At 35.5% G+C, this 16,994-nt stretch overlaps 1 protein-coding gene across 7 annotated transcripts in view; it reads right to left on the bottom strand.

Annotated features, from left to right (window-relative positions):
- The window catches only part of TMEM135 (transmembrane protein 135), a 354,542-nt gene that overhangs the window by 155,159 nt on the left and 182,389 nt on the right, over positions 1-16,994 (bottom strand). For 2 of the 7 annotated variants that reach the window (XM_024255711.3, XM_054524878.2), the window contains one exon: positions 3,205-3,270. The exons of the other annotated variants lie outside the window; for them this stretch is intronic. In XM_024255711.3, the coding sequence (XP_024111479.1) occupies positions 3,205-3,270 (66 nt within the window). The remainder of the gene's footprint in view (positions 1-3,204; positions 3,271-16,994) is intronic. 7 annotated transcript variants of the gene reach the window in all.

Raw genomic sequence — 16,994 nt, 5'->3', positions numbered from 1 at the left:
TAATTACCTACAGCTAATAAAAATTAGGAAACTCTAGTCTAAGTAAGTGAATTATTGTACATTGAGGGCAATTATATTGCATAGTAGAATCAATGAACTTTGGAGACAAGGGTTCAAATCCTAGCTCTCCAATTTCCTAGCTATTTGACCACAGGCAAAATGTTTAACTTCCCTGAGCCTCAGTTTATCTATAAGATGACCAGTGTAATTTCTCCCTTGGAGAGTTCAGAGGAGGATTTTAAGTATCACTCCTCTGCTTAAGACCTCCTATAATACATTATAACCTATAAAATAAGTTTCAAACACCTTCAAAGACTATCTTACTTTCAGAAGGCAGAAAATCTTCTCCCATTTCAAAATTTCTTCAAATATCTAAGCAGAAAGTCTAGTAAGTACACAAAATACAGCATTAAATCCAGAACAGAGAGGAGGAAACACATGCAAAGTTTATTGTCATCATGCATCTGGATAAATTCACTGAAAGACTGATATTTTTGTAATTTGGATATACCAACTTTTTTTGTCTTACCTGATACACTTGTCATGAGGCTACCTATGAATCCCCGCTTAACAAATATTTTTGCAGTAGTGGCCTAGTACATTTTTTTAAATGCCCTAGGACAAATAAATTAACCACTTGCCGCTCTCCTCCCTTAGCATATTATAAATTTTCCAATATTGATAAATACAATGATTTCAGGTTATATTTTAAATAATCCCTTAAATTATTAACCTTTTAGTTTACTCCTACTCTCAAACACATTATCTACCATTGTCCTTATACTAAAACACAGTTTAAATTTAGCACAATCCAAGTGGAATCTGGACACTGGTTAGTTCCAGACTCAACTTAAACTATTTCCACACTCTCCCAGACTTTTTCCTTTTTCCAATTATTGATAGAATTGTTTCCCCCACCAGAGAGTAAGCTCCTCGAAAGTCAGGAATCATAGCACCCATTTCCATAGCATTTAGCCCACCATCTCGGAAAATCTATGGCGTGGGTGTGTGTGTGTGTGTGCGTGTGTGTATTCAGTAGTATCTTTGTTTTGTTTTGTCTCCTCTACTTCCAAAAATCAAATCATTAAATTAAAACTAATTAGTGGCCTATCCTAACTACCATTTAATGAATGCATGCTACACATCACTCTGTACTTTTTAAACCATAAAATATTATTTTATCAACCCTGACACACCACAGACAAATTTCCTGAGAACCAAAAAAGTCAGCGGGGAAAAAAAGAAATTTCCTAATTTTAGAGACATTAAAATGTGAAGAATAGCAGATGGTAACTATGAGATGCCATTAATTAGAAGACACATTCCATTTTCAGAGCTCTTAAAATGTAAGAAATATATGTGCATCTTACACTTTTAACTTCATTATAGAAACTGAAGGTCAGAGAGTGCTTAAACACTTTGTCTGACACTAATATTGTTAACCAGGTTGGCCACATGGAACAACACCTAATAATTAGTAGAAAAATGGATCAAAAGCCAGCTATATTAACTATTTCCTCCCTATTAAGTAAAATAAGTATATATCCAATGCGTTGACATGCTCAGGTGATTGCTCACACGGCTGTGCTGCATACATTTCCCTAACCGTCCTATAAAAGAAGATAAGTTCAACAGTTCATTGCCCACCCTATGGAAAAAAAAATATAGTAATTACTAAAATCTGAAATTCATTTTTAGACATCATAGGCAGATTACTATGTCTGACCTTATTGCTGTAAGTTTTCTTTTTTCAAAATGACACCACATACTTCAATGTTTGAGAATACAAAGTGATCAATTAAGTCTTTCTGTATAGACAAAATATATGTTACAAATTATACCAAGGTTAGGCCGGGCGCGGTGGCTCATGCCTGTAATCCCAGCACTTCGGGAGGCCGAGATGGGCGGATCACAAGGTCAGGAGATCGAGACCATCCTGGCTAACATGGTGAAACCCCGTCTGTACTAAAAAAATACAAAAAATTAGCTGGGCGTTGAGGCGGGCACCTATAGTCCCAGCTACTCGGGAGGCTGAGGCAGAAGAATGGCATGAACCTGGGAGGCAGAGCTTGCAGTGAGCCAAGATCACGCCACTGCACTCCAGCCTGGGTGACAGAGTGAGACTCTGTCTCAAAAAAAAAAAAAAAAAATTATACCAAGGTGATTTGCCAATATATAATTAAATATTTAGAGTGTACATACTTTTCAAATGTTGGCACATTTCTGCCTAATGAGCAAATACATCAACCAACACATTTATAGTCATGAAGTAATACAATTCTATTTAACTCCTTAGATACTCACTTCCACTATTAAATATTTAGGTTTCTGAACTATAAATATTACATTAAATAACATCAAACTTAATTCAAGAATAGGGAATTCTAACGGCTAAGCACGGTGGCTCATGCCTGTAATGCCAGCACTTTGTGAGGTTGAGGCAGGAGAATCACTTGAGGCCAGAAGTTCAAGACCAGCCTAAGCAACATAGCAAGACCCCATCTCCTCAAAAATACGGAGTTCTGTATTTTATCCTTAAGTACTTGCCATTAGAATAGAAAAAGGAACATAATAATGTGGTATTACATTCGACCTCAACCTAAATTTGTCTTAGTAAAGGAGAAAATAAAGAAAGAGCAGACAGAGTGGTAATCAAGCTGGTAATAATTTTAAAATGAAAATTTATGTGAGGTGATAGAAAAATCTTCTAAAGGATTGACAAGAGCATTTTTAAAAGTCAAAACTTAGCATCTGCAGACAAAATCCTCTCCAGCTTTTTTCTCCCTCTCCCTCTCCCTCTTCCTTCCCTTCTCCCCACGTGTGGTAAATGTTCAACATTTCCAATTATTTTATCTTAAGAAATAAGTATCAGTTCTGTATAACACAAAATAGAAAGAAAGCAAAACCTAAGGGATTCTTTTTTCATTACAAACATTTGTAGAAGTTAGTAATAAAATGTCATTTTTTAAGAGTAAAGATATTTGATAACTAAAGGTAAAAAGACAGTAATTTGTTTTCAACCTAAGATCTGGTTCCAATATGACTATGAATTAAAATGGATTTGTTCATCAGGTACATTCAATATTATATACATCAGATATCTCTCTATTTCTTAGACAAAGCATCATAGATTTCATCACAATTTATATTTTAAAATCGCAAACTATAAATTAACAACTAATTATATCAAAATTCTCATCTTACTTCTCCATTTCTTAATGTTGTGATGGTTCCTCTTGCTACACCCATTCTGAATAGTGTTTCTGTGGCCTGTAAATTAAAAAAAAAAAAAAAACAGCAAAAATATATAATCTACAATCTCTCCTCAATTGTATATCCCACACCCTAAATGTGAAAAACATTCAATACTATTATATATCCAGCAACTTCTAGAGAACGATCAATAAGTGGTATATGCCTACAGTCCTAGCTACTCAGGCAGGAGGATCACTTGAGTCCAGGAGTTCAACACTACAGTGAGCTATGATTGAGCCACTGCTTAGATGACAGAGTTAGACCCCGTCTAAAAAAAAAAAGAAAGAAAAGAAATGCAACGCAACTAGAGAACTATCTACAAGGCACAATAAGAGCTAGAAGTTATAAATTATACCCCAGAAATATCATTATCACAATCTTTTAAGAGCTCAAACTTGATTGTTTCAAATGGTTATTTTGATAATCTGGTATTCTTCCAGGACTATAGTTTCGAATTAGTTTGCTTAGACAAGTTTAAACCTTAGTTTAATGAACAAAAATTAAGTTCAAATTTAGCATTTAAATTCAACTTGGAAGTTATCATTTATTCTGAATTTAGTTTCCATTTGAATTTAGTTCCAATCACTTATCTGCTACTAATATACAGACAGGAGATGAAGTAATGTAGTAATGTCATATGTTAAGTGACACACCAAAATAGTTATTGCTCGCTATACACTAACAATGAACAATCAGAAAAGGAAATTAAGAAAACAATTCCATTTACAACAGCATAAAAAAAAAAAAAACTCCTAGGGAAAAATAAAACAAGGAAGTGAAAGACTTGTAATCTGAAAACAACAAAACATGTGCTGAAGAAGACACAAATAAATAAAAAGATATCCTGTGCTCATGGTTTGGAATACTTATTATTAAGATGACAATATAATCCAAAGTGATCTACAGATTCAATGCAATCCCTATTAAAATCCCAGTGGCACATTTTGCAGAACTAGAAAAATCCATCCTGAAATTCATATAGAACGTTAAGGGACCCCAAATAAACAAAACAAACTTGAAAAAAGAAGAAGAAAGTTGAAGGACTCACTTCCTGATTTAAAACTTACTACAAACCTACAGTAATCAAAAATATTTGGTACTATCATAAAGATGGACATCTAAGACAATGGAATAGAACAGAGAACCCAAAAATAAATCCTTGCATACATGATCAAATGATATTTGACCAGGGTAATAAGACTATTGAGTGGGCAAAGGACAATCTTTTCAAAAGTACTTTAAAAAACTGGAAATCCATGAAGCTGTCCTCACAGGCTTAACAAGAATTTTGATTAGAAATATAGTTATAATTAAGCATAAATCAGCTGCACTTTGACCTACTTCCTTGTAAGCAAAAGTCTAGAAACAGTACATACTTTCCATTTGAATCCCCATTGTTACTACAGATAGAATTTCTGACACTAAGGTTGTAAGACTTTTTTTTAAGATAGATAGGGTCTCTGATGTTAGAATCATAAGGCTTTTGCTTATTCAAGATATGGAACACTTAAGCAGATCCTGAATTCCAGTAAAACGGCTGACACCAACCAACTTAAAGATCCCCAAAGAGGAACCAAATCAGCATGAGAATACAGTTCCTTCGTCTCCCTGTCCCATGATCTCACCGTGCACTCTTGGACCAACCAACCATCTCCAAACTCTGGCACACTCCAAAAGCCTTCAAAACTCTAGCCCCAAACTCCACAGGGAGATGGATTTGAGGTTTCCTCTCATCTCCTCAGTCAGTGGCCCTAAACTTAAACATCTGTCTCTGCTGCAATCTGATGTCTTGGTGTACTGACTTGCTACACACATTGGGCAATGGACCTCTTACAGTTACCTCCACATATAAAAGAATGAAGTTAGACCTTTACCTCTACCATATACAAAAATCAACTCAAAGTGGATCAAAGACATAAATTTAAGACCTAAAACTATAAAAATCTTAAAAGAAAACATAAGGGAAAAGCTTTATGACATTAGATTTAACAATGATTTCTTGAATATGACACCGAAAGCACAAGCAACAAAACTAAAAACAGTCTGGGCATGGCGGCTCATGCCTGTAATCCCAACACTTTGAGAAGCCGAGGCGGGTAGATAACCTGAGTTCAGGAGTTCGAGATCAGCCTGGCCAACGTGGTGAAACCCCATCTCTACTAAAAATACACAAATTAGCCGGGCGTGGTGGCACATGCCTGTACTCCCAGCTACCCGGGAGGCTGAGGCAGGAGAATAACTTGAACCTGGGAGATGGAGGTTGCAGTGAGCCGAGATCGCACCACTGCACTCCAGCCTGGGCAACAAGAGTGAAACTCAGTCTCTAAAGCCGAGATCGCACCACTGCACTCCAGCCTGGGCAACAAGAGTGAAACTCAGTCTCTAAATAAATAAATAAAAACTGGATTTCACCAAAAATTAAAAACTTTAGTGCATCAAAGGACTCTATCAACAACATTAAAAAACAACTCATGAAACAGAAAACACCTGCAAATTGCATATCTGATGAGGAGTTAATATCCAGAGTATATTAAGAACTCCTACCACTCAACAACAAAAACTAAACAACCCAATTAAAAAATGGGCAAAGGACTTGAAGAAATTTATCCAAAGCACATATACAAATAGCCAATAAGCACATGAAATGATGCTCCACATCACTAATCATTAGGGAAATGCAAATCAAAACCACAATGAGATACCACTTCCCATCCATTAGAATGGCTATTATCAAAAAGACAGAAAATATCAAGTATTGAGAAGGATATGGAAAAATTGGAACCCTTGTGCACTGCTGATAGGAATGAAAAATGGCACAGCCACTGTGGAAAACAGTAAGGCAGTTACTTTAAAAATTACACATAGAATTATACAACCCAGCCACCCTGCTTCTGGGTATGTATCCATAACTACTGAATGTAGGCTCTCAAAGAGGTAATTTGCATATGTTCACACTAGTATTATTTACAACAGCCTAGATGTAGATGCAACCCAAGTGTCCATCAATGAATAAATGAATAAACAAAATATGGTATATACATACAATGGAATATTATTCAGACTTAGAAAAGAATGAAATTCTGATATAGTATACAACATGGATGAACACTGAAGACATTATGCTAAGTGAGCTAAGCAAGAAGCAAAACAACAAATACTGAATGATTTACTTATATGAAGTATCTAGAGTAGTGAAATTCATCGAGACAGAAAGTAGAACAGTGGTTACTAGAGGCTGAGAGAGGAGAAATGGGGAGGTACTATATGATGGACATAGAGTTTCAGTTTAATGACAAAGTTCTGGAGATTGATAGTAGTAGTGGACGCACAACAATGTGAATTTACTTAATGCCAGTGAACTGTACACAGAAAAATGGCTAAAACAGTAAATTTAACATTGTATATATTTTACCACAATTTAAAAAAATAGTTATTCCTATTTCCAATGCTTCCCCATCTTACAATTGCTGAGGATTTAGACCCTAATAAAACATTCTTTAGGATTGTATCTAAAGAGTACTGAATGGAAAATCCATTGATACAGTGTAGAACACTGTAATATACAGAAAGAAAAGGATATTGATTTCTTAGTTTAGAATTTATTGAACAATTATTTCATAAGCACTGTAAAGGGCAAATTGAAGGAATTAGCGATAGAGTCAATTTGACAATGCCCTTATTTTTAAGGAGTTTACATCTAGGGGAAAGTGGGAGCAAATAACTACAGCAATAAATAAGTCATAAGCATCTGAATATGTGCAATGAAAAAAATTAAGCATAATAAGCATATGAATAACAATGAGGTAGAAGGGATATTTTAAATAGAGTAAATCAAGGGTAGCCTCTTTCAGGAGAAGATAATTTGAACGGAAACTAAGTGAAACCAGAAAGTGAATAGCCAGTATGGATATTACAATGATAATCACAGTAATAATTGCTGACACTAACTCAATACCTACTATTTGCCAAAACCCCCTCTACAAGATGTCAATATATCAACTAATTTGAAAATTGGAGGAAAAAAGTTTCTAGTCAAAAGACCACAAGAGCCTGTAGGTAGGATCATACTTGGCATGTTTGAGGACAAATAAGACAGCCAGTGGGGCTGAAGGAAAAAGACTGCATGAGATGGTTGAGAGTGCATGATGGTTGAGACAAGAATAGGGTGCATGTTCCTCTGTTCAATATGTGCTTTTATTTTTCTAGCCTGGCATAAAAGGAATACATTTCTAACCTTTAATAATCAAAAATATGTAATTTGAAGGATGCTCTACTAAATATAAATTTTAAGAATTTATAAACTTAGAAACATCACACAATTTTAAATTTAAAAACTAAACATACATCAAATAAAATCCAAGGGTACAAGAGGTGGAGAACTGGAGAAGGGGTAAGGAAACTGATATATGTGGGAGACGCATAAAAAAAGATGCCTAACAGATATTATGGAACCGGACCTCAGAGTATAGGTAAGAACTATCAATATCATTTTGGTGTCATCAGTGTATAAAGAGTTGATTGTAACCAGAAAACTTGATGAGGCAAATCAAGAAAGTTAAACATAAGAAAAGAATAATAGGAAATAACAACATATAAAATGAGGCAAAAGAAAAGGATACAGCAGGGAAGGCTCAAAAGTAACATAAGGGCCAGATGCGGTGGCTCATGCCTGTAATCCCAGCACTTTGGGAGGCCGAAGCAGGTGGGTCACCTGAGGTCAGGAGTTTGAGACCAGCCTGACCGACATGGTGAAACCCGTCTCTACTAAAAATACAAAAAATTAGCCAGGCATGGTGGCACATGTCTGTAATCCCAGCTACTTGGGAGGCTGAGGCTGGAGAATCGCTTGAACCAGGAGGTGGAGGTTGCAGTGAGCCAAGATTGCACCACTGCACTGCAGCCTGGGCGTTAAGAGTGAAAATCCGTCTCAAAAAATAAAGTAACATGAGAATCAGAAGGCATTCCAGAAAAATAAAATCCTAGAAGTCAAGAGTAAATAATTTCTCAAGAGTAAAGAATTTCAAAATGAAGAGAAGCCATTACGTTAAATATACTACAGTGAACATATAGACTTAACGTTACTCCCTCCAGAAATACTACAAAAACGACAGAAGGAAATAAAAGAGTATAAACCACAAAGAAAAAAAGAACACAATAAGGGACAGATGGAACACAAAAAATATCAATGAAACTTTGGAGCATGAACAAGAGAGTAACTGACTTAACAGTACAAAGGTAGCTACAATTTCACTCTCTGAAGAGTCAGAAGACATGCTAATTTGTTCAGCAGAACTTAGGAATCAGAAGCATCAATAGAAAGGCACCAGAAGGCCAGAATGCAGGTAAGACTGAGAACTGGTGGACTGGCTGCAAAGCAGTCTAAAAAGGAGTTAGACTCCTCTCTTCTTGTCTGCCCAGTTAGACAACGATCACCTCCCTCTCATACCAAGAGAAGATTCCCTAAAGGGAAAAAACCAGAGTTAGGATAATTAGGGCAGAAGTGAGACACTATACTAATAACGATGGGATATTAAGTCAAACCATACACAGCAAATGTTAGGCCACCATCCATCCCACCTCACCACCTACTATATCTCTTTCCATTGATCCAAAAGCAGTGGAACTCTGTTTATATCCCAACCACTTTCCCATTCTCAAGATAGGTAATAAGAGGATCCCTCTCTACGAAAAAAAAAAAAAAAAAAAGCAGCCCAAGAAAAAAGACCCACAAGATGTTAACTTTTGGAAATTACACATTGAAATAGGTAGATGCTAACTTTTGGAAATTACACATTGAAATAGGTAAAGACCCACAAATAAAAACAGTGAGCTTCTATAAGCTTCAAAGTAACTTTTAAATAAAAGGCAAACAAGAATTAATAAACATTTAAGGAATTCCTTTAACATGACAGACAGAGCAAAATAAACAGAAAAAAGAAATTTGGAAGAAATAAATTAAATGGAAGATCAAAAGAAATTTCTGAAAAGTACCCACAAAAACACATCCATTGCAACCATAAAACAAGAATAGGATGTTATAAGAAAAGGAACACTTTAGAGAACTGAAGGACTCTAAGAAATTACAATAGCAAAACTATAAATTTTAGTGAAAAAATTCCAAATAAAAGTTGAGAAACTCTTCCAGGAATTCAAACAGAAAAACAAAGAAATAGAGTAGAGGACACAAAATTACACTAGGATATTTCTCAATATAAGGATATGAATTCCCAAAGTGAAAGAGCCTGCTAAGTACTCATACTCAGCACAGTGATTTTTTAGAGACCCACATTAAACCACATCCTGAAATTTCATTAAACAAAGAAACAGGAACCAAAACAACCCGAGACTACTCAACAACAATACTTGCAACTAGAAGACAATAAAATAATGCCTTAAAATTTGGAAGGTAAGGAATTTCTCACATAGAAATCTGTATTAATCAAACTCTTAATTATGAAAATAATATAAAAATATTTCCAGATTTGCAAGACCTAAAGATCTAAAAATATCTACCTCCCAGCCACAATCAGTAAAATACAGAGTAAATCCAAAAAGACAACTGGGATTCAACAAATTACAGAGGTAAACGGAAGTCTCAAGCAGTCAGACAAGACCGGAACGAGATAACAAACTTAAACAAATGATGTAGCTCCACAGAGGGAAAAATATAACTGAAAAATTACTAGGTGTTCTTGATAATATTGAAAGGAATCTTATGTCACAAAGTTAGGGAGTTAGTAATAGGTACAAAGAAACTAAGAAAATAAAAAGTGAGGCAATTATAAACTACGAAAAAAACATAAGGTAGCAAGAAAAGTTGTACAATGGCTCAGCTACGAGTAATTGTTACACAGTTTGAACAGAATATGTTAAACATTAAATACAATTTTAAACAAAATTTATGTATTACCATATTGTGAACATCCCCACACCACCATAGAGTGTAAAGAAAACCAAATTCCCATCTTCTGTAGTAGGAAGTCAGTAATGTGTAAACCAAAACAAGAATAGCAGTGTAGGCAAGTTAATTTAGATATAACGAAGCAACAGAGGAAATAAGGCAAAGACTGCAAGTGGTTGCCTCTGCATTGTGGAATTCATGTGTTAGAAGCGGTGGAAAAGAATACTACTATTTTCTGTAACCTTTGCAGCATACCATTTCACTTTTTTCTTTTTTTTTTTCGCTCTTGTTGCCCAGGCTGGAATGCAATGGTATGCTCAGCCCACTGCAACCTCCACCTCCCAGCTACCAGCGATTCTCCTGTCTCACCCTCCCAAGTATCTCAGATTACAGGCATGCACCACTACATCCAGCTAATTTTTTTGTATTTAGTAGAGACAGGGTTTCACCATGCTAGTCAGGCTGGTCGCTAACTCTTGATCCTCAGGTGATCCACCCGCTTTGGCCTCCCAAAGTGCTGGGATTACAGGCATGCACCACCACGCCCAGCCACAATTTCACTTTTAAACTACATGTAAATATTTAATTAAATTTTGAAAAAAACTATTATAGAAGTAATCAACAGTGTCCAATAGGTCAAATATTTTACAATTTTAATACAGCAGTGCAGATGAGAATATAGTTGAGGACTGAATGAGAAGATATAAATTGTATAAGTAAATGTGGAAAGTTTGACAACAAAGGTAAAGAAGGAGATTGAGTTGTGGCTAGAATGAGAATCATAGTTGAGAGAAAATTGGTAACAGGATATTTTTAGGATAGAAGATATTTAAACACATTTTTACTGGCTAAGTAGAAGTCAGGGTTCAGTAAGGTGGAAGAAATTACAGATACAAGAAGGAAAATGGCTATGACTGAGAAAGATTCCTGTTTAAGACAGGATTAAGAACACACATAGCAATCTGTTGTCTGTGTTAAAAGGAAGCAGGTGCAAATATAACTAAACTCTCTTCCTCTCCCTTTCCCTGATCCTCTCCCACTGTGTAAATTTTCCCCTTTTCTCTTCCCCTTCCCTCTCCCTCTCTGAATTAGAAGAAAGAATAAACCTCTGAGAATGACGAAGACACTAACATAAGGACAGGGGTGAGAGTATAGGAACACATAAGTAAATAGAACATAGAATTGCTAAGTAGTACTTAAGCCCAGCTAAAGTTGAAAAACACAAATCTTTGTTGTTGCAAATCCACACAGTTATGGCATTAGAAAAATAGAAAGATTCACAGTTTAGAAATCGTCAAGACAAAGTTAAGCAAGGCTATAGACTTAATTAGTAAAATACAGCATGTAATTTATAAATAAGAGCTAAATTTTTTCTAACTTTTTTTAAATGAGAAGTAAGAATCTCTAGAACATTTCTCCAGAGGCATACACACACACACACACACACACACACACACATACACACAAAGGTATGGGAGGAGTTGGTGCTAAGTTAGAAAATTTTTAAAACGTTTAAAGCAAACTGTTAAATTTTGTAAATTCAGCACAACATGAATATAACTCCAACCCACAATTCATTGAAAGATTTATAACAGGCCAATAATGGGCAGGAGAAGGGTTATTCACATACTCAAACAAAAATTATAAATTTACTATGATAGATTTTTATTAAAGCATGTACAACTAAATGTTGAAAGGTCTATTCTCAGAAATTTTTATTAAGAAATAAATTTCTCACCCATTATGTTCCTGTATTTATTCTATTCTTAATGATACGTATATTAAACTACATCTTCAATCTTCCTGTTTCTTTTTTAATTCTATTTAATCTAGTGATACGATTTTTAACAGTCCTCCTGTAGGTCAGGCTACTTACTTTATATATTTGAGGAGCAAAAGGGGAAAGGCAGAGGCAGCAAGCACTTAAAATAAAATATGCAATAATTTCTCAAAACCAGATCAAATTACATTCTTTCTCATGTCTCAAAACCCTAGGCAATCAGAGGATCAAATTCTTTTTCGGTACCTTCTCCAGTAGAAGAAGAATACCAAATTCAATCCTTTGTTCCCAACTTATTTATTTCATCAGCTCTTCCCACCAACATTTTTAAGGGTATCTCATTCTAATAGCATTCTGCCAATTCAGCTAAGCTTCCTTTGTTTCTATGGGAAAGCACTGAAGTGTACAACTTTCTTTTGACCTCTGCTAAAGAGATTGCTTTTCATTTCCTTGTACCTAAACAACTACTAACAAGAGTCAAAAATAATGAATTCAGAGCTAATTCTCAGCATTTGTAAATTTACCTATAGCAAATTTTTGATTGAAATGTCTCTTTCTTTTGAGTTTTTATTACATCTAAGATGACTAATATTAAAAACATTTATTCATTCTATGTCAGTGACAGGGGGAAATAACTGTCCACAATGTCTTTGTTTAAAAATAAGTTAATGGCCATGTGTGGTGGCTCACGCCTGTAATCCCAGCACTTTGGGAGACTGAAGCAGGCAGATCTCGAGGTCAGGAGTTCAAGACCAGCCTGGCCAACATAGTGAAACCCCATCTCTACTAAAAATATGAAAATTAGCTAGGCATGGTGGTACGTGCCTGTAGTCCTGGCTACTCGGGAGGCTGAGGCAGAAGAATCACTTGAACCCAGGAGGTGGAGGTTGCAGTGAGCCGAGATTGCACCACTGCACTCCAGCTTGGGCAACAAAGTAAGACTTTGTCTCAAAAAAATAATAAGTTAACAAGAGACTGTTTTTAAGAACAGTGCTAGACAAGAGACTTAAGAGACATAAAACCTAGATGTAATAAATGCAAACTTCTGGATTGCACTTTTGTGTGTGTGTTTTTGTGTATATGTGTGCAAATCAAAAAGATCTATAAGGTTGTATGCTGAGGTGATAAAAGCAGTAATCTCAGGGTGATTTTCTTCTTTAGTTATTTTCTGTGTTCTGCTATGCAGACACATTGTTTGGTAATAATAAAAATAAAAAGTAACAATAACAGTAAGCTGGGCACAGTGGCACATGCCTACAGTCCCAGCTACTCAGGAGGCTGAGGCAGGAGGAACCTTTGAGTCCAGGAGTTAAGAGGCCAGACTGGGCAATATACAGAGACTCCTTCTCTCAAAAAAGAAGTAACAATTTTTGTTACACTAAAAGTTGTGTTTGTTTGTTTGTTGTTTGTTTGAGACAGTCTTGCTATGTCACCCAGGCTGGAGTGCTACGGCACGATCTCGGCTCATTGCAACCTTCGCCTGCCAGGTTCAAGCGATTCTCATGCCTCAGCCTCCCGAGTAGCTGGGACTATAGGCACACGCCACCATGCCAGGCTAATTTTTGCATTTTTTAGTAGAGACGGGGTTTCGCCATGTTGGCCAGGCTGGCCTTGAACTCCTGACCTCAGGTGATCCCCCTGTCTCGGCCTCCCAGAGTGCTGGGATTACAGGTGTGAGGAGTATGATTATAATACATTTCAATCATCATCTTACAATACCTTTAATCATGTAGGCATCATCTTATAGAACGATTTCAGTGGGTCAATTTAACATGCAATTTATAATTATAAATACAAAAATCATTGTATTTAGCAGATATTTATTTCCTATTAGGCAACTAGATGTCTAGTTATCTCATTTCCAATTGTTTACTACTTGGGCAACCTTAGGCAGGTCATTTAAACTCTCTACACATTGATTTTGTCTGTAAGATGGTCACAGTTAATATCAACCGGCCTGAAAGTGGTCAATGCAGGTATTAATATATGTGAAAACACTCCACAAAGAGTTAGATGGCGTAAAACATTGAATCCAAGGTCTAGTTTAGTACATCACTTTTTGAGATTAACGGATGTTTGACAAATACTAATTTTGACTTTTCAAATGTAAAAACATGTGATGGATTAATGAAAAACCAAAAACAAAGGTACACTAATCATAGCTGTGAATACGAAAAGCAAAAATCACCAGGTAGAGTGGCTCACACACGTAAGTAGCCTCCCAGCTACTTGGGAGGCCAAAGTAGGAGGATCGCGTAAGGCCAGTTTTATTTTCTAAAAAATAAAAATAAAACAATTAGCCTGGCATGGTGATACATTACTCCCAACTACTACAGAGGCTAAAGCAGGTTCATGTAGAATCAACTAATTTTTTTTTTTGAGACTGAGTCTCACTATATTCCCCCAGGCTGACCTCAAAAAACTCCTGAGTTCAACTAATCCTCCTGCCTCAGCCTCCTCAGTAGCTGAGATTACAGACACATGCCACCACACATGGCTTCCACTGATTTTTGACAAAAGTACCACAAATACACAATGCAAAAAGGACAGCGTCTTCAATAAATAGTGCTGTCAAAACTGGATTTTCACATACAGGAGAATGAAATTAGAGACTTGTCTCACACCACATACAAAAATCAGTGCAAAATGGGTTAAAGACTTAAACATAGGATTGAAACTCTAAAACTACTAAAAGAAAGCACAGGATAAAGACTAAACAACACTGGTCTGGGCAATGATTTTTGGAATTTGATCCCAAAGGTGCAGGCAACAAAAACAAAAATAGACAAATGGGAATTACATCAAACTAAAAAGCTTCTGCACAGCAAAGAAAACAACGGAGTACAGAGACAACCCAAGGATTGGGAGAAAATGATTGCAAATCATCCATCCAATAAAGAATGAATAACCCAAATATGTAAGGAGAACAAACAATTCAATAGCAAGAAAACAAAAAATTCAATTGAAAAAAAATGGATAAGTGACCTGAATAGACATTTCTCAAAAGAAGACATACAAATGGTCAACAGATATACGAAAAAAAAATCAACATCAGAAATTAGCAGAGAAATGCAAATTAAAACCACAATGATATATCATCTCACACCTGTCAGAAAGGCTTTTATCAAAAAGATGAAAGATAAGTGTTGGCAAGGATATGGAGAAAAGGGAACCTTTATATACTCTTGGTGGGAATATAAATTAGTACAGGCATTATGGAAAAAAGTATAGAAGTTTCTCAAAAACACCAAAAATAGAACTACCATATGACCCAGCAATCCCACTGCTGGGTATTCACCCAAAAGATTTGAAATCAGTTTGTTGAAGAGATGTCTGCACCCCTATGTTCATTGCAGCAACTATTTACAATAGCTAAGTTATGAAATCAACCTAAGTGTCCATCAACAGATGAATGGATAAAGAAAAGGTGAGGTATTTACACTATGGAATACTATTCAGCCTTTAAAATGAAGGAAATTCTGTCATTTGAGACAAACTGGATGAAACTGGAGAACATTATGCTGTATAAGTCGTACCCAGAAAGACAAATATCACACGTTCTCACTTATATGAAACCCATAGCAGAAAGTAGAATGGTGGTTACAGAGGCTGGAGGTGGGGGAAATGAGGAGATTTGATCAAAGGGTACAAAATCTCCAGAGATATATGGCTTTTTTTTCTTCTTTTGAGTTCTATTGCACTGCATGCTGAATACAGTTGATAATAGAGTACAGCACATTTCCAAATTGCTAAGAGAGTAAATTTCAAATGTTCTTTCCACAAAAAATTTAAGTAATTGAGGTAATAGATATGTTAACTAGCTTGATTTAATTATTCCACATTGTATTCATAGATTATAACATTGCTTTGTTCCCCATAAATGTATACAATTATGAATTGTGAATTTATAATAAAAAAGAAAAACCATACCCAGATACATCACTAACCAAATTATAAAATCTAAATATAAAAAAACTCTTGAAAGTAGCCAGAAAACACACACACACACTTTCACACACAAATTACATGCAGTAAAACATTATGGTTAGATAAAGTGAATTCCAAAGTATATTCCCAACTAGAAGATTAAAGGTAATACTTTCTTCATTACAAATGAAAACTTGACACTTGGAGTAATCCCTCATGATGATAAACAGCAGTTCACATTACCAAACACTTCCCATGAAGGGAATGGCTTTCTTTCCTCAAAAGAGCAAGGCCTGCAGGCAAAATTCAGCCTGCCACCTGTTTATATAAATGAAGTATTACTGGCACACCACCATGCCCATTTGTTTACCTATTGTCTATGGCTGCTTTCAAACTACAATAGCAGAATTGAATAGTTGCAACAGAGACTGTATGGCATTCATAGCCAAAAATATTTACTGGCCCTTTAGAAAAAAAAGCATGCTAACCACTGATTTAATTTAACACAAAAACACCATATTTATCTACTCAAATAGGTATGCATTCATCAGGATAATTCATTGTAAATATTTACTTGTTTGTTGTTTTCTTAATCTTAGCAAATGCAATTTACAGCCCTACTAATAATTTCTGTATTTTTTTAATTTTATACTATACTATTTTCCCAATTTTTAAAATCAGGTACATATATTAGTTTTGAAATTTTAAAAGAAATTTATCAGGAACATCTAATAATGGTGAGGTAAAGGTCACATCATTCGTCTCACAGAAAACAATGTAAAATCTGGACAAAAGTATTTAAAACAATATTGAAAGAACAACAAAATGCAAGCAGAATTTGCTCATGAAAGACTGCTACTGTATAATGCAAGAACTTAGTTTTTGCCTTTCTCACCAAGGGGTGCTCACCAAACTCCCCAGCGGTTCTGACAGCAGAAAACTATATCCTTACCACATCAAAGTGGTTACATGTCAAAGTTCAAAAATTAGAGCAACTATAGTTTAAGAAGGAAATTCTGGAGGGGAAAGATCCACAGAAAGACTGAGACACAAATTCTGAATATAAATTCTACTCAAAAGCTTGACTGACTGCTTAATTTTGCATACATGTTGGAAATACTCAGGATCCTG

The sequence above is a fragment of the Pongo abelii genome, chromosome 9 (assembly GCF_028885655.2).
Source record: "Pongo abelii isolate AG06213 chromosome 9, NHGRI_mPonAbe1-v2.0_pri, whole genome shotgun sequence".
Taxonomy (NCBI): Eukaryota; Metazoa; Chordata; class Mammalia; order Primates; family Hominidae; genus Pongo; species Pongo abelii.
This window is presented reverse-complemented; position numbering and strand designations above follow the sequence as displayed.